The sequence below is a fragment of the Coenobita brevimanus genome, chromosome 50 (genome assembly GCF_032717465.1).
Source record: "Coenobita brevimanus isolate Jiangsu-jjx chromosome 50, ASM3271746v2, whole genome shotgun sequence".
NCBI lineage: Eukaryota > Metazoa > Arthropoda > Malacostraca > Decapoda > Coenobitidae > Coenobita > Coenobita brevimanus.
Genome location: NC_137003.1, coordinates 29,948,978 through 29,974,332, shown reverse-complemented (window position 1 = coordinate 29,974,332; position 25,355 = coordinate 29,948,978). Strand labels below are relative to the sequence as shown.

The 25,355-nt window shown below is 40.5% G+C and overlaps 1 protein-coding gene across 1 annotated transcript in view; it reads left to right on the top strand.

The window, feature by feature from the left end:
- The window catches only part of LOC145399723 (uncharacterized), a 54,710-nt gene that overhangs the window by 9,095 nt on the left and 20,260 nt on the right, over positions 1-25,355 (top strand). The window contains exons 3-6 of the mRNA XM_080272270.1: positions 18,212-18,230; positions 18,556-18,947; positions 21,549-21,707; positions 24,838-24,868. Of these exons, the coding sequence (XP_080128396.1) occupies positions 18,212-18,230; positions 18,556-18,947; positions 21,549-21,707; positions 24,838-24,868 (601 nt within the window). The remainder of the gene's footprint in view (positions 1-18,211; positions 18,231-18,555; positions 18,948-21,548; positions 21,708-24,837; positions 24,869-25,355) is intronic.

The following is a 25,355-nucleotide window of genomic DNA, read 5'->3' as shown; positions in this document are numbered from 1 at the left end:
CTATCCTAATTTCACAAAACCATTTATAATTTGCACAGATAACTATAATATAGGACTCATTGATGCACAAAGATGAGTATGGAAAATATCAACCAACTGCATTCGCCAGCACACAAAAAAAAGGTGCAGAGAAAAATTATTGCATTACAACTTAGAGGCTCTGGCAGTGGTCTGTGCATTACAAGTTTCGTGATTTGGTATATAGTTACCTATACACTGACCATAAACCACCCGTGTGCATGTTCCAAGAAGAACTCCTCCCTGGGGGTAGAGCAAGATGGAAATGTACATTTGAAAATTACAATGTACATATTCACTATATACAGGGCAAAATGAATTCAGCGGCTGATGCCTTATCATAGAACCCAACGACAACTCATGTTGCCACATTAAGTCTAAGGGAACTAATTCCCAACCATGACGAAATCTCGCAAGCAGAGACTTGACCCCACTTGTTCTAAAGTTATATACAAATTGGAGAGTGGCGAAGACATATAATTACTCACTCGAACAATTTAAAATAGGCAATAATGCCTTATATAGGGTAGACAGAGGAAAACCAAATCATGAAAGAAATAACAGACAACTAGTGCTACCTAATGAAATGATACCTCACATTTCAAGGACAGTACATGATAGTCCACATGCAGGACATCCTGGCAAAGATAGGACGGTCAGACAGGCCCGGGTGTTATATTACTGGCCATCATTACGAAAAGACATACATGAGAACACTGATAAATGTGAGTCTTGTTAGAGCACAAAGGTTATACCGTCATCTCTACACAATTAAGCACATATCCCCTACCAGATCAACCATGGGATGCCGTTGCGATTGACTTACGTAAGTTACCCTTATTTAACAATAATCAGTATCTCTTCGTGGCTACTGATCATTTCTCCAGGTATGTGGATAATATTATTAGTAGATTCACCACACCAAGGGTACTAATAGGTGATAACGGAGGTGAATTTAACTCTGATATCTTACAAGAAATATGTAAACAATACATTATAAAAAAGTTTAATGTCTTGGAATATCATCCAGTGTCCAACGGATTGGTCGAGAGACAGAACAAAAAAAGTGTTGGACGTACTACGACAAATTCTCAAGGAAAATTATGCAAGCTGGGATGATTGGATTCCCAGAGTGGAAGTATCAATTAATTTGTGCAATAAACAAGTCTATAGGAGACACACCCTATTTCATTATCTACAGGACAGACAAACGTTTACCATATAAGATATATTTATGACGATTACCCTAAACTTCGTTTACGTGATTTCCAAGAGATACACATAAAAGTGAAGAAACAATTAACAAGATCAAAGGAAAAAACGGCAGAGACGTTTAACAAAAAGGTAAAACAAATCAAACATTAATGTAGGCAACCTGGTCTATGGCATCATTCCCACTAGAGACAATAAACTGACAACAAAATTTGAAGGGCTATACAGAGTTATTAAGAAAACAACCAATGAAGTAATAATTAGGTCGCTGTCAAGTGGCGAAGAAAAACAAATTCATATTGATCATTTGGAAAGGGTTCAAAGGAATTTTGCCAGCAATAATGAAGCATCAGATACAACCGAACACCTTAGCACATTCGATGACGATAAACAAGGAGATATTAATACATACAGGAATAAATTACGGTCGCATAGCAGTCAAACAAAGTGCGATTGTTACAGCAAATTCCACAATGCAGCATTTACATGATCTAGGAATCGATTTAAACTCCTTCAATAGGTGAAACATCGAGCAATGTAGAGTATAGTTAGTGTTCTCCAAGCTCCAGTATATAATGCTCATTTCACTATCATTTTCCTCAGCATGACTGAATTTGCTGCTTAATAATGTTGTTTTCTTGGTATGTAACAATGAGGAGACTTATCCCATGTGTCAGCTCACTTACACTCTCAACATATATCAAGGCAGGGGTGCCTTATCGCTTCAGCAGTCTCGACAGCAATTGCTCAGTATGGAATGAGTAATGAAATTCGTTTGGATATTAACAACAACTTACCAATGATGCTGGAGAACATTGCTAGGCCACTTAGGTTCGGGAACCGTGATTAGGAGCTCTTCATCAGAAGCACATCACATGAAGGAAGTGATTGAATTCATTAACCCCTAATGAGCGGCCAATGGACAGCCGACCCCCCCCAGGTGGCGGCGTTGTATCGCGGTCTGAGTACCTGTAGGAAAATATTAGCCAAAAATCAGAGATTAACCCTAGAACATTATACTTGGTATGGCAGATAGTACTTACATTCAGCTTTCTCCAGAGACAGGTGTTGAGCCTTCATGGACTACCCAAGGACTTGTGGAGACTTGCAAAGTTGGGTAACAAAATCTTCACTTTCACACCTCCAGCAACCCAGTTTCCCCTCTACCACAGCCTCATTCTGTCACAGTAAACTTTATACTACAACGTATAGGTAGTTTGAAATCCATATTTGTACAATAAGCACTGAAAATAAGGCTATAATCAACGAAGCGAACGGCCGACATGCAGCGCGGCGGCGGTCTTCCCGTCACTCAACAAACATTTCCATTTTCACAGCTAAAAACACGTATACTACATTATTTTCAATCATATTACTTAACAAAAGATCACCTCAGTGCGGTTTTTATTCTGCCTTACTCCCACCACTTTATTCTCGTTCTTTTCGGCCGCTTGCACTGACTCGGAAGAGCTATAACTCGCCATAATGTCACTTTGAAAGCCTGCGGTAAACTGACACTAAACAGGGGCAAACCGTGCGAAAAAAAGCTAGTGTGACAACTGGGGAAACAAGCGTTTCCTATTAGCATAAACTGCTTGTGAGAGGAGAGCGCAGATTTACAGTTCTGAGCAGTCAGAGCGCTGCCATGTATCACAGCCAGGCTGGCCGGGCCGTGGGGGGGGGAGGGGGGAAAAACGCGATACTTGGCAACAATGGAGGTCAGTAGTACAAAGGTAAAGTATGCTAATTGTAGCTAATGGGTGGTGGTACTGATAGACAATGCCAGCTGGAACATCCTTGCCCGCGTTTATTCAAAATTAACTCGAATTGCAAACGCGACGATCCGCCATTATGTCCTTTTCGGCGAGCGTCGCAAACGCGACGCCCCGCGTTTTAGGGGTTAAGCTGGCAGAATGGAAACTGGAACAAGCAAAAATCCTCATACTCACCATGATCAAAGATGTCTCATCACGTGGGACTGAGACACTTAAGGACACAAACAAATCGCATGTACACATAACAGACACGGTTTGTTCGATCTACGTGGAGCAGTTCTGGGAAACATCTTTGGATTGACTACATAAAAGGTCCTTGAAGAAATAAATAACAAATTTAATAGGGTGGCTCAAAGCTTAACACATCAACAGAAGCTAGCTGATACACAGAACACTGCAATGATGACGATTGTGAAAAATCTCAGAAAGGCAGAAAAAACACCCCAAGAAAGTGTGGAGAAATTAAATGCACTGGAAGGGAATACCACACTCTTCCAACACTTCTCAGTGGTCATGGAACATACTGACACAATAATACGTCAGCTAGACAATACAAGGCTCGTTATCAAGCTTTCATGAAAGGTATTGCTGATGCTGGTAATGGCAAAATCATCATTAGCTTACTGCCAATTCACAATTTACATCAAATAATCAAGGCATACATAAACATGGTTTAAAGCCATTGTTTTAGGAAAAGAATCTCATGATATATTACCCATATTTAGAAGCAATTCTCACACCTACATCAATAGTAGTTCATGTACCATTTGTAACTGATGATCTGTTCACAGTCTGCCAAATATACCCTTTCCCATCTAAGAAAGATGACACATTGGTAACCCTCAACACTAACAAAGGACTCATCATGGTCTCTAAGAAACAGGACAATGTCACCTTTGCTAGTGAATCAACAATTGAATGTAAATGTCACCCATCATTACATGCTTTTCACCTTTGTCTTGCGTACATCTTCACTTTTCAGCCAGCTGGAACAGTCTCTTGTGAAATGGCTGTCATAAGAAACCATGACATTCATGAGCACTGCAGCTTCACATTTGCTCCAGATAAACTCACCCATCATCAATGCATCGGTCATTCACAGTTCTTCTACTTAACCCGCCATCTCCCATTGACGTATATATACGTCCACATGTTTTGTCACTCTGACTCCCGTTGACATATATAAACGTGCAGCAATTGCAAGGTCTGTCATTTGCACATTTTTATAATTTTGCACGTGATTTTTTTGGTATGTACACATGGGACAACTTCCTCTACAAGATGCCAGGCAGGGTCAATGCCTTACCCTGTATGACCTCCCCCCTCCACACGCCATTGTCTCGGCAATTCACCTGTTACCAGTGACCTGGCCAGTAAAGACATGTCATGCCACGGTACAAAATTCAAGGTCAGAGTGATTCCCCAATCGATGACTATATGAAGGACAGAGTTTACATAGCATTTGAGGAAGAAACAGTCAGAAATGATGATCAGGTAATGTCACCAAAAAAGGTCAGGTATGCTGATGTGCTTGGTGAGTGAAACAATGCTTATATTGCCTATATTACTGTGTGAAAACTAATATACTCTCATACTACATATAAATTCGTACCAAATAAATAAATAAATACCATTTATGAGTGGTTTGGAATAGTTATTCTCCCACAGAACTTGTTTTCTTTGGAGCCAGCTTGATAGAAAACCCAGTAAGGTAAGGGGAACTTCTACCTGTATCCAGTGGTTTGAATCTCAAGTGAGTGATTTCTCTATGAATTTTCGATGGTTCTCACCAAAAGTGGAGGTATGAGCCAAAAATTTTTTTTCCAAAATTGGTCGGGATTGGGGGGAACCAGTGGTGGAAAATCAGTCGGGACAGGGCAGGATAAAATACATCAGTATTCGTAAGTTGTCCAGATACACCACCGTCTCATACTTCAGCATCGAGTCTGTTCATAGCACCTGACCTTTGTGCTGTACTTACACCATCTTTGTCCACCTTAGCTACGAAAAACAACTATACCATCCACAGTCACACTCATAAGCACTTCCAACCACTACCTAAGATGGATTTAAACATAAGTACGCATATTAAGTTGACTTCACCCAAGTTTGAATCCATGCAATTGATCAATTAAACAATGAAGCTCTGGTAAGAATATAGTATAAGTATGTTCAGTCCATTTTATGTATATAGCTAAGTTCCAGTTGTCTTTATAATCTTCTTCATTATAGTTGCAATATTACTGTTGGCTATGCATAGAATGCAAATTAGGATTGCAAACTTAGAATTATAACTCAGAGGAGGAAAAGCAGTAAGCATTCAAGTAAAACCCCCTGAATGAAAGTTGTCCATTTGTATATTATGAAAATAATGTAAATATAATTTATATACACAAAAAATTGGAAAAAAGAAGAAATTATGGGGTTGCATATAATATAGCACATATAAAATTTACATGTATCTGTTTTGTATAACAATATTAATATAGCTCATATATATATATATATATATATATATATATATATATATATATATATATATATATATATATATATATATATATATATATTTATATATATATATGTATATATATATATATATGTATATATATATATATATTTGCAGAGACTTCACTTCACCATGAAGATATGTATGCAAACTAACCACAGGAGAAATGAAAGGAGCGACCGTGAGTACTTTCGTATAGTACATCTTCAGACAGAGTGAGACAGAAACGTAAAGGGTAGAGGTCTTTTATGCACACCCGCAGCAGGTAGTGGCACACAGAACAATGGATGACCTGAGTTTTTACCTGCAGCTTAACTTATGGTCACCTGCAGCAGGGAGTGGAACACAACAAAGGATGACCTGAATCTAAAAATGCATGTGATAAAAGAGAAGGGATTAGGAGGGGAGGAAAGGGGAGTGGGAGGGAGGGGAAAGGGGGAGGGAAGGAGGGGCAGGGGAAAGGGGAGAGGGGGGAGGGAGGAAGGGATAAATACTGCTGCTTAACTTAAGACCTAGAGGATTAATGCTTGGTGTGTCCCACACAGGTGTGACTACACCAACAGGAGATGACAGGGAACAATCACGTGTTAGTCTGGGGGATACTGCTTTAAAATTAATGCAGTTAACAATTTATCACACTTAAAATGACCATAGCTCATGTTTACATTCTTTTCATATGTGCCAGAAATTAGACAAGATTCTGTTACATTTCTTCCATCTAAGCTTTTTGATCTTGCTAGAATCTTGGAGCCTGTCCAGTCAATATGGTGATCACTGGATGCTTTATGCTGAAATAAACCACTACTCTGGTGGGCTGTCCTTACGCTGTATTTATGTTGTGAGATTCTAGTTTCCAAATCTTTTCCAGATTGTCCTATGTAAAATTTGTTACAGCTTTTACATGGGATTTTGTAAACAACGCCTGAATTACTGAAAGGGCTGTTCTTGATGAGGGTTTTTTTGATGGTGTTCTCATATTTGAATACTACTTGTACATTGAGTTTCCTCACTGTGTGAACAACATCAAGAAAATTTTCATGGAAGTGGAGGACAAGGGTTCTTTGAATGTTCTGGCGATCTGACTTATTAGTTTTTCCTTCAAGGAATCGTTTCTTGGCTGTGTTGTGGCACTGAGTTAGTATGCTTTGTGGATATTTTAGCTTCTTTCCAATACTTTGGATCATTTTTAGTTCTTCATCTAAAAATTCTGGGTCTGAAATTCTATATGCTCTTAGGTACATGGATATGAACACAGATCTTTTTACATTAATATGATGGTTTGAATAGTAATGAACATATGACATAATATTTGTAGGTTTTCTGTATACCTTAGTCTTCAAAACATTTTGGTCTCTGATAACTTTTACATCCAAAAATGGCAATTCATTATCCATTTCCATCTCATGAGTAAACTTAATCGACGGAACTAACGAATTTAATTGCAGGAGAAATTCATCAATGGGAAGACTGTTAGGCCAGAAGCACAGGATATCATCAACATATCGGAGCCAAACTATGTTTTGCTCCTTTATGGTCAGTAAATGTTTCTCAAAGTATTCCATGTAAATATTTGCCAGACCTGGGGAGAGGGGATTACCCATGGCCATACCAAATCTTTGTGTGTAAAATTTACCTTCAAAGGTAAAAGAAGAGTACACAATGCACAATTTAATTAGCTTGATAATGTTTTCAGAGGGAATACCATCAGTGTTGCTGCCCAGAATGCTTGGCAGGAAAGTTAAAACATCATCAACAGGGACATTTGTTGTGTTCCACTCCCTGCTGCAGTTGACCATAAGTTAAGCTGCAGGAAAAAACTCAGGTCATCCATTGTTCCGTGTGCCACTACCTGCTGCGGGTGTGCATAAAAGACCTCTACCCTTTACGTTTCTGTCTCACTCTGTCTGAAGATGTAATATACGAAAGTACTCACGGTCGCTCCTTTTATTTCTCCTGTTACATATATATATATATATATATATATATATATATATATATATATATATATATAACAAACTAACCACAGAATGAAAGGAGCGACCGTGAATACTTTCGTATATATATATATATATATATATATATATATATATATATATATATATATATATATATATAAAAAAAATGCATTACATAAGGCTGATTCTTGATACAACTGACTACTATAGACTTTCCACTGTATTATTATCATATTACCTTTAAAGATATGCATATGTCTCTTATACATAGACAGTTATGCTACTGCATCCTATCACTACTATAGATTATGTTTCTACATTATCACAACAATGTTATGAATATCGTGTATGTTTGATCAATATAATCATTATCAATAGACCATGTTACTATACGCTTTGAAAAATTGTAATATAGACAGACGTCACTGGTACGATGGTTTGGTACGACGATTTGGCATAACCATGCATTACAGAGACATTAAAATAGTTGTAGGCATTTATAATTTTGTAACAGTTGTTAACCTAGATTCACCTGTCTGAGGCAACTGACAGCAAACCTTTTTCTGTATCCTCCTACTTTCTCTATACTCATATCAAAGCCAAAGGTGGCTGTTGTGTATATGTACGCAACATCTTATCTTGTTTTCATGTTCCTGAACGTGATTCTTCTGAATTCTCTACTCTCTGGCTTCAGTTCTCCTGTCATTGTCTGACTAACTATATCTGCGCTGTTTACTTATCTCCCAATTCTACTATCAAATATTCTTCAACTATCTTACTTCTACGATGGAACACATTCTATCCATTTCTCCTTTCTCTGAAATCTCCATTCTAGGAGATTTCAATGTTCACCACCATCTTTGGTTCTCCTCTCCTTTCACTGATCCACCTGGTGAAGAAACCTACATCTTTCATATCCTTAATGACCTAGATCAGCTCGTACAGCACCTTTCCCATGTCCCTGACTGCCTTGGAGAGAGCTCCAACATACTTGACCTCTTCCTTACAATTAATCCTTCTGCTTACACTCTTAATCTTTTCTCTCCTTTGGGCTCCTCCGATCACAACCTTACTGCCTTAACCTGTCCTATCGCTCTGGTATGGCCTGTGGACCCTCCAAAGAAATGTTGACTGTGGCACTTTGGAGCTGCAGATTGGGAGCCCCTCAGGCAGTACTTCTTTGATTTTCCATGGAATGATTATTGTTTCCATGGCCGGGAGCCATCTGAGTGTGTCTTGCGCATTATGGAGCTTATTCTCTCTGGCATGGAATCATACATTCCTTTCTCATATCCTTTGATTAATGCAAGAAAGCCTTAATTTAATCACACTTGCTCTAATGCTGTCCGCAACAAGGAGAGGGCCTATAAAATGTACCAGAGCCAACCCACCCCGGAATCACATCTTTTTTATGTTTCTGCCTAGAATCGTGCTAAGTCTGTTCTTTGCTCTGCTAAAAATAATTTCATCCATACTAAATGCTCTCACTCTCCAACTCGAATTCTTCCCACTCCTGGCACCTTGCCAAAAACCTTTCTAACAACTTTACCTCATCATTCTTCCTTTCTCTTTGCTACTTTGATGGCTCTGTAGCTATTTCTTCTACTGATTAAGCAGATCTCTTAGCTCAGGCTTTCTCCTCCAATTCTACCTTGGATGATTCCGGTGCCATTCCTCCATCACTTCCCCCCTCTGACTTCCTCATGGCTGACATAAAATTTCTTCAGCTGATGCATTTTCTGCCATCACTGGCCTCAATACTAATAAGGCATATGGACCTGATGGAGTCCCTCCTGTTGTTCTCAAGAACTGTGCTTCTGTGCATACATCCTGCCTAGGTAAACTTTTTCGTCTTTGTCTGTCAACTTGTACCTTTCCTTCTTGCTGGAAGTTAGCTGTCATTCAGCCTGTCCCAAAGAAGGGTGACCATTCCCAACCCTCTAACTATCATCCAATTCCTTTAACATCCTGTGTCTCAAAAGTTTTCGAGTCTGTTCTCAACAGAAAAATTTTAAAGCATCTTTCCTATCACAACCTTCTTTCTGATCGTCAGTATGTGCTTCGTCAGGGATGCTTCACTGCCGATCTTCTCATCTACCTTTCAGACTCCCGGTCATCCTCCTTTCGGGACTTTGGCAAAAGCTTTGCCATTACACTTGACATCTCAAAGGCTTTCGATCGAGTCTGGCATACATCTTTAATTTCCAAACTGCCCTCTCACGGTTTCTATCCTTCTCTCTGTGCCTTCATCTATGGCTTCCTTTCTGGTCGTTCTATAGCCGCTGTTGTAGACGGCCATAGTTCTTCTGCTAGATCTATCATCTGTGGTGTTCTGCAGGGCTCTTTCCTATTACCAATTCTCTTTCTTTTATTCATCAATGATCTTATAAACTGTACATCTAACCCTATCCACTCGTACGCTGATGTCCACCCTACACCTTTCCATTTGGTTCCCGCAACGTCCATTTCAGTTGTTACTTCAACAAACAAGAGATGAGGCTATGGCACACCTAATGTCTGACTTGGCTCGTATCTCTAACTGGGGTAAAAATAATCTTGTTGTTTTTAATGCTTCAAAGACTCAGTTCTTACACCTATCAACCTGACAAAATCACCCACAGGAGTATCCTCTAATGTTTAATAATATCCAGCTCAATCCTGCGTCATCCTTGAACATGCCTGGGGTTTCATTCACTCGTGATTTGTCTTGGAAAGATCATGTTACATCTCTTGTAAAATCTGCTTCAAAGAGATCAGGTGTGCTATGCTGACTCAGTACCTCTTTACCCTTGTACAGTTGCTGACTTCATACACGGGTTTTATTCGTTCATGTGTAGAGTACAAATTTCATGTGTGGGAAGGCTCCCCTCATGCAGCTCTGCTCAATAGGATGAAGTCAAAGGCTTTTTGTGTCATTAACTCTCCTCCTTTTACTAACTCCCTTCAACCTTTTTCTCTTTGCCACACTTTTATATCTTTATCTTTTTTCTATCTTTACTTCCATGGTCACTGCTCCTATGAACTGTCTGCTTGCATCCCTTCACCTCTACGACGGGTGTGTAGCACCCGTCTAGCAACAAACTCTCATCCCTTTTCTGTCCAACTCTCTAATGCAAGAGTTAACCATTACTCCCAATCCTTCGTTTATGCAACAGGTCAGCTCTGGAACTGTCTCCCTCTGTCTGTATTTCCTACTTCTAAGACCTCCAGTCTTTCAAATGCAGTGTGTCCAGGCATCTCGACATGAACGGATCTTGAATTTGGCTCTCTTTTGTATTGTTTTTTTTTTTTTTTATCTTGGGTAGCCTTTGGTTCCTTCTTCCTCTCAAAAAAAAAAAAAAATGAAGACAGGTAGTTATGTCTAAGTTCTCCAGGGAGAGGTTAGATACACTCTCTCGTAGTTAGACATTCGAATATTCTAAACACAGGATGATCTTGTGGAAACTACCGTTCACTTGTCGGACGTGTGCATACATACACACTCACGCACACAAACACACATATGCTCACACACTATAGCCGGAAATCAGAGAGGAATATAAGTCCGAAGATACATGTAGGAGGATTAGAGAACCAGAGACAGCATAGGGAAGAAGGAAGAAAAAGGAGTGTAGGAGCAAGAGCGAGAGTGGGAAGGCAGCAGCTAGCACAAACGGTCACGTCAAGCTCTTTAACTTTTCATTCAAGTAACCGTTTCACAATAAACCTCCAACAACCCCAGTCTGCCTACTTCATCACCTCACTTCATTTACAACTCGCAGAGGATAACGGGACAGAGATGGCCTACCCTCACGTTTCCCTACAACGCCAACATTTATTCTCTCTCTCTTCCTGGATCTCTCCAATCAAGAAGACAAGATAATACATCTTCTCTCTCTATAACAAAATAGATGAAGGCCACATAATCCCGACTTCTGGTGGCCTTTGACAAACTGTACATTCTAAAGAGGGCTTGTTCTCGATGACGATGAAACTGTTATTACATTTGTTCATCCACATGTGCACGAATTATATTTTTATATCCTCCTGTATATTCCTGATGGAAGCTATGCCGATATTAAAAGGATACATATTACAAAGAAGAATTTACAATGCTGTAAACTGCAAAACAGATCGATAAGAGAAGTGGTGCTCCTAAGTCTCCCATGCCAGTAAGAAAATGAACCATAGCCATTGGAAGTAGCCATTAACTTTGCAAAACTTGGTCCTTAAAAACCATTGACATCATGTAGAGTTTATTCCTGTCATCTTTATGCGATTTTATTCAGCTTAGGAGAGATTATTATACTTAGTTTTGAAGGATTTAATATAAGCAGTGAACTTTCCAGAGTCTGACTTTTTAAAAACATGTGACATTATTTAGATTATAATTCTGTCGCCTTTAACCTATTAAGCATAGGATAGACTGAATCCTACATTTAATTATAATAAATACACATTAAGAACTCTCTAAAATAGTACGTTTTATTTTGATGAAAAATTCGACTCAAAATGGTAAAAATATATTACACTGATGTCCCTTAAGGTTAGAGAAAAGGGAAGCTCCTTGTCACCTCTTCGTTACTAATTTTCTCATTTATTTATGAGTAAGATACGTCAATACCTCTTCATTCCCCTGACGTCTTTTAATATTATACTAATAAGAATATTTTAATGAGACGATATAAAAGACAAATTTTAAATGAACATATAACAAAATATAAAAGAGAACATTAAAATGAACATATAACAAATTATAAAAGACAACATTGGGGTGAAAAATAAAACTGAGGATAAAAGTTAAAAATAAGATACAAAAGGTAACAATGAGGTGAAAAAATAATTGAATATAAAAAAGATTATTATGATGAAGTGAAACCCATATTTTCTCGTACAGTTACCGAATCTTCGTGGACCTTCCATACAGCGATCTGGGAGTGAAGCCAGTTCTTGCGGCCTCGTGGAATGCCAGAAGGGGACTTGGTTTCACCCACAGTGTTCCCTTCTTCCCTAATAAGTTCAATAAGTGAGTTACAGCATATTATTCTTATTGTTGTTGTTACTGTTATTATAATTATTATTATTATTTTATTATTGTTATTATTATTATTATTATTATTATTATTATTATTATTATTATTATTATCAGGTGCGGGTAAGGGGATGGGTCTGTTATGATGTGGCAGGGGTAAACCAGCTCTGCTGTCGGGCCCTGCTGCGGATGTCACTGATTGCATTGCGCAGTTGACCCTTGTGCGGTGTGGTGCGGTGAGGATCTGTCCGTTCTCCCTTTGGGGCTAAGATGCGAATGAATGTGTTTGAATGGATGAGTAATTGGGGAGTGTGTCGTCCTGTCTCGGCTACCTCCCTTTCCTTGGGGGAAGCAGCCTAGGTATATAGATAGGTAGATAGATTATTATTATTATTATTATTAATCTAATATACTATAGCAGTAGCCGTGTGTGTGTGTGTGTGTGTGTGTGTGTGTGTGTGTGTGTGTGTGTGTGTGTTTTGGGCAGCCGAAACTACAAATTCAATTCGCACCAAAATTGGCACAAAATTCACAGATAATTCGCTGATGTGAAAAAACATGGTCTCATCACGACTGAAAAACTTTTACTATATTTAATGAGTGATCAAATTTTGACGAAAAAACGCCGCTTCACACGCCCGGTCGGTTGCTATGGCCGAGTGGTTAATATCTCGGACTTGCATGCAGACAACTTGGGTTCCATTCCCGAAGCTGCAAATAACACGATCAATTGCTTAGCTGCAAAAAATCCAAGTAACAACGTTAGACTAGAACAGAACATAAACGAACCTTCATGGGCCCTTTGATGTTGCCTTGACGGCCGATAGTGACAACGTTAGACTAGAACAGCACATAAACGTGACTTTGATTACCTGGAATTAGCGCAACGTGCGCGCGAAGCGCGAGGAAAAGAATGAAAAGCATAAGGAAACGAGTCCGGAGCAGGAGAAAGTGAGCGTGCAGCACGAGAGCCCTCCGCAGGAGCAAGTGCGAGAGGCCCAGAAGGGCCCACGAGCACTTGTTTTTTATTGCTATTATTATTATTATGATTATTATTATTATTATTATTATTTTTATTTTTATTATTGTTATTATCAATCCTGTAAAGCTGGATGCTATCATTTTCGGCTCCCTGCCCTGTACTAGTACCGTCGCACGAGATTCATTGTGTGTGTGTGTGTGTGTGCGCACGCGCTCCTCTTCGGCTGTTTGATGGATTTAAATGAAACTTCCCATGTGAGTTCATCTGGTTACTGGGAAGGTTTTCCACTACATACAGTTTTCCCACCATGATTTTTAGGGGGGGAACCCTCCCCTTAACAAATCAAATTTCTAAAAAAAAGTGATAGGAGGGCAGATATGTCTTTAATGTCTTAGTACATCTTATATAATAGACTCTCATCCGAAATGCGATATTTGGGAAGTGTGTCTCCCCCAGTGATTCTTGGAGGGGTCAGCCGTTCTCCTAAAAATAAAATTAATAAAAAATAGAGGAATGAGAGCACATCAATTTCACAGAAATCGTCATATGTATTACAGGACTGGGTATGCAGTTTCCATATTTTCTCTGAATACACAGGAAGAAACTGTCCGTCTATTTTATGATTACTACTACTACTTCTACTACTACTACTATTACTACTACTACTACTATTTTTTGGCAAGCTGGGAGTCACATTGACGTTAGGATAGGAGTCTAGGAGTCTTTTCTAACACACTTTCCTTAGCTACATACCGGTATGTTTCACCTTCATTTTGTTTCGTTCTTAAAGTCTCCAACACACTTGCATGCGTCGACCTCGATTACTTAATGGGGGCTAACCACGCTCCTCAATCTCTAACAGTCTCTCTATTCAGTCCCTTAATAGGTTGTTTGTCTTCATTTATATTAATCATAGCCTTTAACTGTGACTTAGTGTATATATACGAGTACAGCGTGTTCTGTGAAATTTGTGCCAACCCTATGGTGGCTCTTCTTCTTCTTAGTAGTAGCAGTAGTAGTAATAGTAGCAGGAGTAGTAGTGTTAGTAGTAGTAGTGGTGGTAGCAGCTGTAGTGGTAGTGGTGGTGGTAGCTGTAGTAGTAGCAGTAGTAGTAGTAGTAATATTAATAATAGTACTAGTAATAATAATAGTAGTACTGGTGATGGTATTCATTATTATTATTATTATTATTATTATTATTATTGCATTATTATTATTATTATTATTATTATTATTATTACATTATTATTATTATTATTATTATTATTATTATTATTATTATTGTTATTATTATTATTATTATTATTATTATTATTATAGAGGAAGGGGGAGGCCAGGGATGAGATGGAGGGATGGAGTGGAAAGGTATATGAGAGAGGGTGTGTGTGAGCTGGGAGCAATGCAGTGATATGGCCTTGGACATGGATACGTGGAGGCGATTTGTTTGTGGCCACCTCTTGCGGGATTGAGGCGTCTTGCAATAGATAATTACTTCATTATTATTATAAGTGGTAATGATGGTAGTTATAGTATTAATGTTTACTAGTAGTAGTAGTAGTAATAGTAGTAGTAGTAGTAGTAGTAGCCTAGTAGCAGTATTAGTAGTAGTAATGACAGTAGTTGTGGCAGTAGTAGTCGCAGTAGTAGTTGTTGTAGTTGTAGTAGTGGTGGTGGTGGTGGTGGTGGTGGTAGAAGTAATAACAATAATAGCAGTAGTGGTAGTGGTGGTGGTAGTAGTGGTATTAGTAGTAGTAGAAGTAATAGTATCAACAGTAGTAGTGGTGGTCGTCGTCGTATAAGTAGTTTTTCTCTCCATGGTGTCCTGCTAAACATGTGCTATAAGTCTAGAGGCTGTCACTGGCCTAGTTTTCTGTAACAAATCCTGTATTATGATTTTTTTTTTTTTTTTAAGTGTGTGTACTGTGTCGCTGGCCATGTTGTTGTTAAGTCTCCCTCTTTAACATTTCAATTTCTCTCTATATTTCTGGATCCTACCTCAACCCATCCGTTTCTTAGGAGGGAAATAATAACCAAGATGATGATGATAATGATGACGAAATGTTTTGACCTTCTATCAAGCTGGCTTCCATACATTTCCTCTCCATATATTGTAACCAGTTATTTTTGAAGGTATAAAGAAGCCTATATGTAAGGAATTGTCTAAAAATTATATATTTATGGCTGGGCTTTTGAGGTGGAGCCAGGCGTCCGAGACTTGCACACGGTCACATCCATTTAAGCTCAGTTGAGTCAGTTCACGCCTGTTAAACTCCACTGAGGTCTAGTAAGTCTCACTCAGGCCATTTAGGTTATTCACATCTACAGTATTTAGCCTCAGTTTGGTCCGTTCAAAATCATGAATAGGTGTATGTATGTCATATAGGTCTGCTGAGCATAGAGGTAGGATTAGGGTAGAGTCGGCGTGAGAAGGCTCCGGTGAAGCCAGAGAACTGTCAAACGGCCATATTGGTCAAGTCAAGAGGTCACGGCAACACCTACTTGACGAAGAAGATTGCTGTGCACTCCTACCTCTATGGCTGTGCCCATAGAGGTAAGAGTCCTAATCCTACCTCCATGGGTGTGGCCATGAGATGATTAAGCCTCTAATACCTCCAGCTGTGTGTCCACCTGGTATTCTTCAGGGAGAATGCCAGAAACAAAGTAGACTTCATTCTACCTCTGGTTTTAGTTGTAGTTCAGCTGTGGGTGTGAGACGTTCTGTCCTAAGTTGTAACTCACCATCAAATAACCTAAGTCTCCAAAAATGCCCACCACCTGTGCCGCATTTGGGTGTAAAGAAAGAGGAGATAAGAAATCTGACCCATCCATTACATTTCACAGGTGAGTATCTTTAGAGTGAATTATAATTTGTAAGTGTACATTATGTATATGACAGGAGTTAGTAAAGTCAAGCTGAATATTATATAGAATAATAGATATAAACTTTTTTCATAATGTGCTGATGTATATTATTTTAAATCATCTATCTGTCTTCCATCCTTCATTTTACCATATGTTCTTAAATGCTTCCTTTTTTTTCATTCATTAACTACTTTCTTTTCTCCTTCCATTCATAACCTACTTTCTTCCTCATTTTTTCTGTTTGCAACTAAGAAAACACTCACGCCTGGTCAGCGGAACCAAGTCAGACAGCTGTCAAAGGGGTCGCCGCCATGTTGGTCGAGTCAGGTCTGTCGGCCTCACTCTGACCTACCCGTGGTTAATCCCTTATGCCGCCTCTACCTACTCCTACCTCTATGCTGCTGAGGATCATTCAGGATAATTTAGGCACATTTAGATCATTTAGTTGACGCTGTTCACATGTATTCAGACTCAGCTGTGTCAGTTTAAGGCCCATTTTTTCGTCAGTTAAGGAAGCTCCCTAACACCCTTTTTCTAAGCGATTTATTTTGCTTTTACACCATATTATCCTATTCTGAGTTACATAAATCCTTCCTATATCGCCATACTCTGCATACATTTCTTAGAAAAGGATACTAGCCATCCTTATCCAAAAATTAATCGCTAGGGAAGAGGTGCTAGGAAGCCTTCTTATCCGAGGAGAATACGGACCTAAGTCTGTTCAGGCTTATTTAGATTTAGTACAGTTAGTCCAGGATCAATTTCGTCCATTGAAGCCATTTAGACCGACACAAATCTTTCAAATTCATTCAAGTTTAGTCAGACCATCTTAAGGGTCATTCAGGGCTGGTTAAATTACAGTAGGTCCATTCACTGATATTACGTTCAGTGGAGCCGAATCACATCAATTCATCACACTGGATCAGGTCAGCATAAATGCGTCCTAGTTCATTCCAGCAGAGATCAAACCAGAGAAAGCCAACAACAAGAACTATTTTAGGTAATTTTATGTCTCCTCAAATAATTTCAAGGCAATCAAGTTTGTCGATAGTTAAAAATCAATTCACGTGATGCCTATTAATTCGTCTGCCCCAAATCTGCCCAATCAGACCTATAGGAATGAAGTTTGCACTGGTGGAGGGATACAGTCGTGAGAGGAGTGTGTCATCTGTGGGGCCCATGTAGGGATATGGGGAGATGTACAAAGGCAGATAAATAAGCAAGACTAAGTTACCTGAGGGGAGCGTGTAGAATTACGTAGAGTGACACAAAGACGGGCTTTTGCGAGATTGGGAGCTTGGTAGAGCTGACGTGGTGTAACGGCAAGTGCTGTGACAGGACTCCTAAAAGACCTGGCAGAATGGTGCATGTAGTGAGAGACTGACTGGGAACTTGGAGAGTATGTGAGTGGCATGGAAGAAGACATGGGCAGGCGGAGCTAGAGGATGAGGCAGAGGGACAGGGTGTAGTGAGGGTAGGGAAAAGGGAGTTCGAGGGTGAGATGGAGGACAGGGTCGATAGGTGAACCAATGAGGGTTGTGAGTGATGGATAGAGAGGACGCATATTGGCAGAGGATAGGGCGACGTGGGGGAACGGAGTATGGCCGCGGCGACCTTCTCCGGAATTACTGTGCCTGGCTACTGATACCTGCGTAAGTATTTCACTATGCCCAGTGAACTGAGCCAGGCAGTCATTCACATTAAGCTCTCATATTTCTTCCATCTCACTCAACGAAATGAGTTCAGAGCCATCAGAGTTCATCTAATTTCCCATCTCATACTGAATTTAAGATTCATATTTAGTCGTGGAAGTAAAATGAAGACTCCTTTTTTAAAAAACAGTGATGTTTAAATTAATTTTAACTTTACTGATTTTTGCGGTGACAGGGACAGGAGCCGGGCATGGGTTAGGGGCACCAGGGGTGATGGGGAAGGGGAATTATCACCCTGCAGTAGGTTTGGTCCAGGGGCCCCTTGAGGTTCAGTCGGCCACCACGTTGGATCAAGACGAAAACCCCCACCCCTTGAACCCCACCCCTCACCTCCTGGACCCCGGAAAAAGCACCGCTGACCCGCCTCCCCTAGAAGACACGGGTTTATTCGAAGGGGGCGGTGTTCACGTGGTGGTGTCGCAGGGGGAGCAAGGGGTGGTGGGGAAAGGGGACCAGCTACCACACACCACCCACCCTCACATTCAGGACCCCATACACAGCGCCCAGTCTCACCCCCAGGACCCCATACACACGGCCCACCCTCACCCTCAGGACTCCATACACACCACCCACCCTCATCCCTCACAAGACATGGGTTTCTCCGTCGCGGTGAGGCAGAGTGGAGGTGTATTGGGTCAAGGTGAGACAGCTGAAGAGGGGCAGGGTGTGGCAGCTGAAGCCCCCTCACACATAGCCCACCCTCACCCTACAGATGATGTGGCCTTCATTGCGGTGGGGCGGAGGGGGGGTGTTAATATGGTGGGGCAGAACAAGACATGTAAAGAGAGGCCGATGAGGAAAGTGATGATACCTGTAGTGTTGCCTCTGCCTCTGCCTCTGATAGTAGACTTCCTGCCGCTGATCACGCTCATGTCTTGCATGTGGTGGGTTCTTGTCCTTATGCTGGACAGGTGAGAACGTATTCTCTTGGTCCGTATTCTCGATGGGTGAGGAAACTTACCTACACCTCTTCCTTAGCGATTTATTTTCTACAATACACCTTAGCACAGTAGTTTCTTGAATCATACTTATCTCTTTGTATTATCGACACAGATTGCATGGATAAGATCAAAGCTATCAATAAAATGGTACCTGCAGAAATTAACCGGCAAGGAAAAGGTGTCAGGGAGCTTCCTCATTGAGCGAAAATGTAACTCGGGGAGTGAGAGAACTACTATACTCTTTTAACTTTATCTGGGCCCAGATTTTAGTCCTTTTACAGCTTATTTCATGTAGCTCAGTGACACAAAAACACAGTACTGCGGATCTACATCCCTTCCCTAGCATTTCTTCATGACACATCACATTCTAGTGCTAGTGTACTCTTTTCTTACAGCTCAGCATTCATAATGGAGAGATGACAATTTTAAGCCAAATTAGTGTAAAAATAGTATAAAACTTGTATAATCTGACCATCATGCTCTGTACACTGTATACGAATTTTCTAGAATATCGTGTTCTTAACTGCTTTTCTAATACCTCTTCCATGGCTATTAATTATCCATGTTACAGCTTCTTGTTTAATATGTATGTCTCTCTGTAGGAGACTTTGTGCAACTCCTTTATAAATTTTACACACTAGGCATTTTTTCTGTCATCTTATTATTCTCGCCGACTTAGGACTGCTAACACCCTTTCCCAGGTGATTAGTTATGAATAACCGTATCGTATATAAAAGGCTCCAACATGCTTGCATGCGTCGGCCTTGGTCACCTAATGACGTCTCTCCACGCTGCTTGATCTCTGGCAGCCTCCCTATTCAGTCCCTTATCCTTGAGGTAACACTCTGCAACCTCAACCCAGGCCTTTTTCGGTCTGCCTCTCCCATCCCTACCGCGGACTTTCACACTACTCACCTTCCGCACCCAACTGTCATCCTCCATCCTCTCCACACACCCAATCTATCTCAATCTACCCCCTCTCTTAACAATACCAATACATTCAAGTCCTATCTTTCCTCTCAACTCTTCAGTGGCAATCCTAGCCCTCCCAGGTCTTGCATTCAAGGACGCACTACACATTCATCTAATCATTGTCATTTCTGTACGTTTGAACCTACAATTATGATTACTCCAGCTTTTTCTTCCTATGTATGTTTTATATAAATAGCCCATTTAATACAGAAAATAGATGATACTTGCGTGGCCTGAAAGGGCACGTATTCTCGCCAGTTGAAAAACTTCAGTGTACCTCTTCCTTTGCGTTTTATTATTGGATATGGCTGGTTAATAGCGTTTTGTACGTTATTTATATAAAGGAAGGTAACATTTGAAGGACTTGTGTAACACAGAGAAGGACAGCACTGTGTGACAAGCAATGAGTCGCTTACGAAAAAGTGTTAGGGAGCTTCCTTAGCTTCCTTAACCGACGAAAATTCGGAGAACAGTGTCTTTTTCTGAAGCTCGTATTCTGATAGGGTAAGGAAGCTCCATAACACCTCTTCCTCACGGATTTATTTTGCTTATTATGTATAAGTCTTTTGCATTTTACTCATGCTTTTGATATATTGACATAACCTACACAGCATAAAGAAGGTAGAGAAGATTGTTACAGCATCATATGGAAAAATAAAAGTAAGCTATTATGACCTACTTCGGCTGAATCGGTAGAGAGGTGGCCTGCAGTCCCAATGCACGCAGGTTCGAAACCCGGCTTGGACAGAAAACAGCTTAAGCATTTATCTGAATTCCATAAAGCAGACTCTACAGATGTACAAGAAGACCCGCCGGCATGTCGAAAAAATACCATTACTGATATCAATACACTAATCCTGTTTGAGACAGCAGTAGTGTATATTTAATAGGGACGGTGGGTTTTAGGGCAGATGTGGTGACTTGTGGAGGTGTATGGTAATTCAGAAGAGACTGCGAAGCCTATGCCCAGAGTTGAAGGCATTGAAAAAAATCTCTTGTGCATTGAGATAGGATCATGCTTTTGGTGTCTGCATGTGTCGAATTAAGAACCTCTCTCTCTCTCTCTCTCTCTCTCTCTCTCTCTCGAAGTGTGAATGAGTGTGTGGCACTGTGCTTTAAAATATGGAAGGGGCTTTCTCACTGGTAGATGGGTAGCGCCGCGTAGTTTGTGTGCCCGTAGCCAGGGCCCCAGGGCAGCGCTGATGAAGTGGCAGCCATGTTTATGCACCACGCGACACCCACGCCTTTTGAAATCAGCCGAATGAATCCTAAAAATATAGTGCCATGGCCCACTGCACAGCTTACGGAAGCAACAGGGAAACAGAGATAGCAAGCCAAGAACAGTGTTCCAGTGGCACTGCCATGGTGGAGGCAACGAGTGCGGTGTTTCAGTAAGGCGGCCAAAGACACACGCTAGCTACAGAGATAGCCCCTCCATACTATTAAGCTCAATGGTGTGTGGCCAAGATATCATAGCGGAGGAGGAAATTTAACATGACGGTGTGTGTGTCTACATGTGTGTGAAATAAGCACATTTTTCTGCCTGTCTATGTGTCTGTCGTTAAAAAGGCGTCATCTCTAGTTCTCACACTCCTTCAGGCTATCTCAAGGGCCGCAGCTGCTGGTGGGTCGAGTGCCGCTGCCCACCTACAAGACAGAAATGGTAGATGACCCAACAGCCCCCGGGGGAAAGAGGCTCGTCATCCACAGCGCCAAAGTCACCGTCCTGGAGGATATCGCTAAGGCCATGAACTTCACGTGAGTTACGACGGAGTGTCATATAGTAATAAAGGCTCCAACATGCTTATATGAGTCACTCTTGGTCACCTAAGCGGCTTTCCACGCTGCTTTATCTCTGACAGCCTCCCTATTCAATCCCTTATCCTTGAGGTTACACTTTATGACTTCGTCCCAGGTTTTTTTTCAATCGGCCTATCGGAATCCTAACCCCAACGTTTACACACAATCCACTCACTTTTACTCTTCTTACCTTCCGCACCCAGCTGTCATCCTCCATCCTCTTGACGTGCCCACACCATCTCAATCTGCCCCTCCTCATCACAGCACCAATATACTCCAGTCGCAGCCTTCCTCTCAATTCTTCAAACGTAAACCCAGCCCCCCCCCCCCAGGCCTTGCATTCAAGGACGCACGACACAGCCATTTAATCTTTGTCATTTCCGTGTATTCCCTTTGTTTTCATGTGGCGGAACTGTACCACTCCCAAAATTTGAATACTAAGAAGTAGCCTATTTTACTCATGTCTTTGATAAATTTACATACACTGCATAATGAAGATACAGGATATTATTACAGCACCATATGAAAATATAAATGTGAGCCACTATGACCTATTTTGACAAATAATCCAGATCAATACAAGATAGAGGTACTGTCACCACTTGGATCCTCTGACCACAATCTCATCAAAGCCTCATTAGTTAACCCTCCTACACCTCCCCGTTCTGAACCTGTCAGGGTGACCCAATGGCACTTTGATAGGGCAGACTGGGATGAATTTAGAAATTATCTTGCTGACATTCCATGGCAGTCTTTCTTCTCTAGTGATCACAATTCTACCCAGTCCCACATTTGTGACTTAATACTAGCTGGTATGGATTTATTCATACCAAGTCAACAGTTCACTAAAAGATCAAACTCTCCAAAATGGTTTGATGGCAACTGTGCCAGAGCAACAGCCCAAAAGTCATTAGCATATAACTCTTACTTAAAATGAAAAACATCTGAATCACTCTGCCAATTTAAAATTGCTAGAAATCATGCAAAAGCTGTATTAAATCTATCTAAATCAAACTTTCTTCAAAAGCAAGCATCAAAACTACTTAACAACCCTAATGACAATAGAATATTCTGGTCAACACTTAAGTCTTTCAATAATAACTTTAACAAGTCATCTTCCTTTCCCCCACTAAAATCTTCAGATGGCAACATTACAAATGACCCGCATGGGAAAGCAGATAGGCTATCTTTGCCAGAAACTCTACCATAGACGATACCAGCCAGAATGTCCCAGTACTGGAACTTGATTCTCCCGAAATTGACCCACTTAAAATACAGACAAGATACGTAAAATCTATCATAGACAATTTACCTACCAACAAAGCTCCAGGCCCAGATGGAATTCCGCCAATTGTTTTGAAAAAGTGTTCCCCTGAACTTGCCTCTGTCCTAGCTAAATTATTCAGACTATGCATACGTACTTCTTTATTCCTAAATTCATGGAAAGAAGCCAATATCCACCCAATTCCGAAGAAAGGAAGTTCGTCTGACCCCTCCGATTACAGACCAATAGCTGTCACATCTTCTCCTGGTAAGATATTTGAAACTTTAATTAATAAGCACATTGTTAAACATCTTGAATCCAACAACTTAATTAGTGATAGACAATATGGTTTTCGCCGTGAAAGATCCACCATTGACATACTCAATCTCTTAATTCATACCATCCATCAATCAATTGATCTTTTTGGAGAAACTCATGCAGTAGCTCTTGATATCTCTAAAGCTTTTGACAGAGTATTGCACCGTTCCCTGCTGTCCAAACTCCCTTGCTATGGACAGACGTCTTTTGTTCCTTTGATTTCTTCATATCTTAGTGACAGGAAAATAAGAGTAAAAGTAGATGATGTATATTCCAATTTCCAATCAGTCAACGCCGGCGTGCTGCAGGGATCAGTTCTGGCGCCAACCCTATTTCTGGTTCATATTAATGATCTCTTATCAGTCACCCACAATCCCATTCACTCATATGCAGATGACTCAACACTACATAGTTCATTCACACTCAGACACTCATTTACAAAGTCTAATATCTCTACCTCTCAACTCAGTACAGCTATCTCCATAAATAAAGATCTATCTACAATCAGTGAATGGGGACAAAACAACCTTGTCTCTTTTAATGCTAGTAAAACTAAATATATACAGTTTACTAATAGACAGATATTGCCAGATTCGTACATTACCTTCAATGCTACTAATATTCCCATCTCCAAAGGTATTGAATTTCTTGGCGTCTCACTTAACAGTGCCCTCAGCTGGACCTCTCATGTCAGATCACTTGCAAAACCGCCTCAAAGAAACTTGGATTATTGTACAGAGTCCGTAACTTCTTCACCGATGAGCAGTTAGCTATAATTTATAAGAGTCATGTGCGTGCTCAGCTTGAATATTGCTCACCCTTGTGGAATGGTTGTGGAGAGGTTGCATTAAGACAACTAGACAAAATTCAGAACAAAGCTGTTAGAATCATTAATAACTCTGCCATTACATATCAACTACCTCCCCTGCAAGTAAGAAGGAATGTTGCCTCCCTTGCATTATTTTACTAATATTTTTATGGCAAATGCTCAGACGAAGTTGCGTCCATGGTGCCACCTCTCCATGCCTTCCCTCGTGCTACACGGGCATCTGGTAGCGCTCATGACTGGAGTGTCACTCAGCCATATTGCAGAACTTCTGCCTATCAGAATTCTTTCATTCCCAGAACTGCATCTCTCTGGAATTCGCTTCCCCAGAGTTGTTTCCCTCCAAATTTCAACCCACAGCTGTTCAAGTCTAACTGTTACAGATATTTTATGAACGGAGGACGCCAGTAATCTGGTGTATGGATTGTTTTTTTTTTTACTCATTTGTTTTTTCTTCCTCCATTCTGTTATGTATAAAAAAAAAAAAGTGGCCTGCTGTCTTGGCTGTGAGGTAGGAATGAGTGTCCTTAGCTATTATGGTCCGTTTATTTTCACCTGATGGAACTGTGCCACTTCTACAACTAAAATATAAAGCTTCAGCTGAGTGAAATTCGTTGATTCTTAGGCATAACGTGCGAAGGAATCTCTTTGGATAACTGTTAAAACGACAATCCTGGCAGAATACACTTGACCATCAACCGAGGAACGGAGGTATGGGATCTTGGTCAGTTCGAACAAATAGGATATAATAATGACTTGGTCCTGGATTCCCAAACACATGTGACTCCTTCAGGCCGAGGACCTCATTCACTCACCAAAATCTCTTCACATCGATGACGTTGGGTTCAGTATATATTCTTGCTGCTGTCACACAGTTTTCTTCAGCTTAGGGGAGAGGCTTCTGACAGGATGGTTTAGATGCAGCCTTCTTTTATCCCTTCATTGCTCAGATATTCTCCTAGACTAAATAACATTGGCAGAATATAGTAAGAATAAGCTGAGAGAGAGAGAGAGAGAGAGAGAGAGAGAGAGAGAGAGAGAGAGAGAGAGAGAGAGAGAGAGAGAGAGAGAGAGAGAGAGAGAGAGAGAGAGAGAGAGAGAGAGAGAGAGAGAGAGAGAGAGAGAGAGACAGACAGACAGACAGACAGACAGACAGACGTTAGTCCAGTGCAGTGGTTTAGATCAAGTTGGTCTCGTA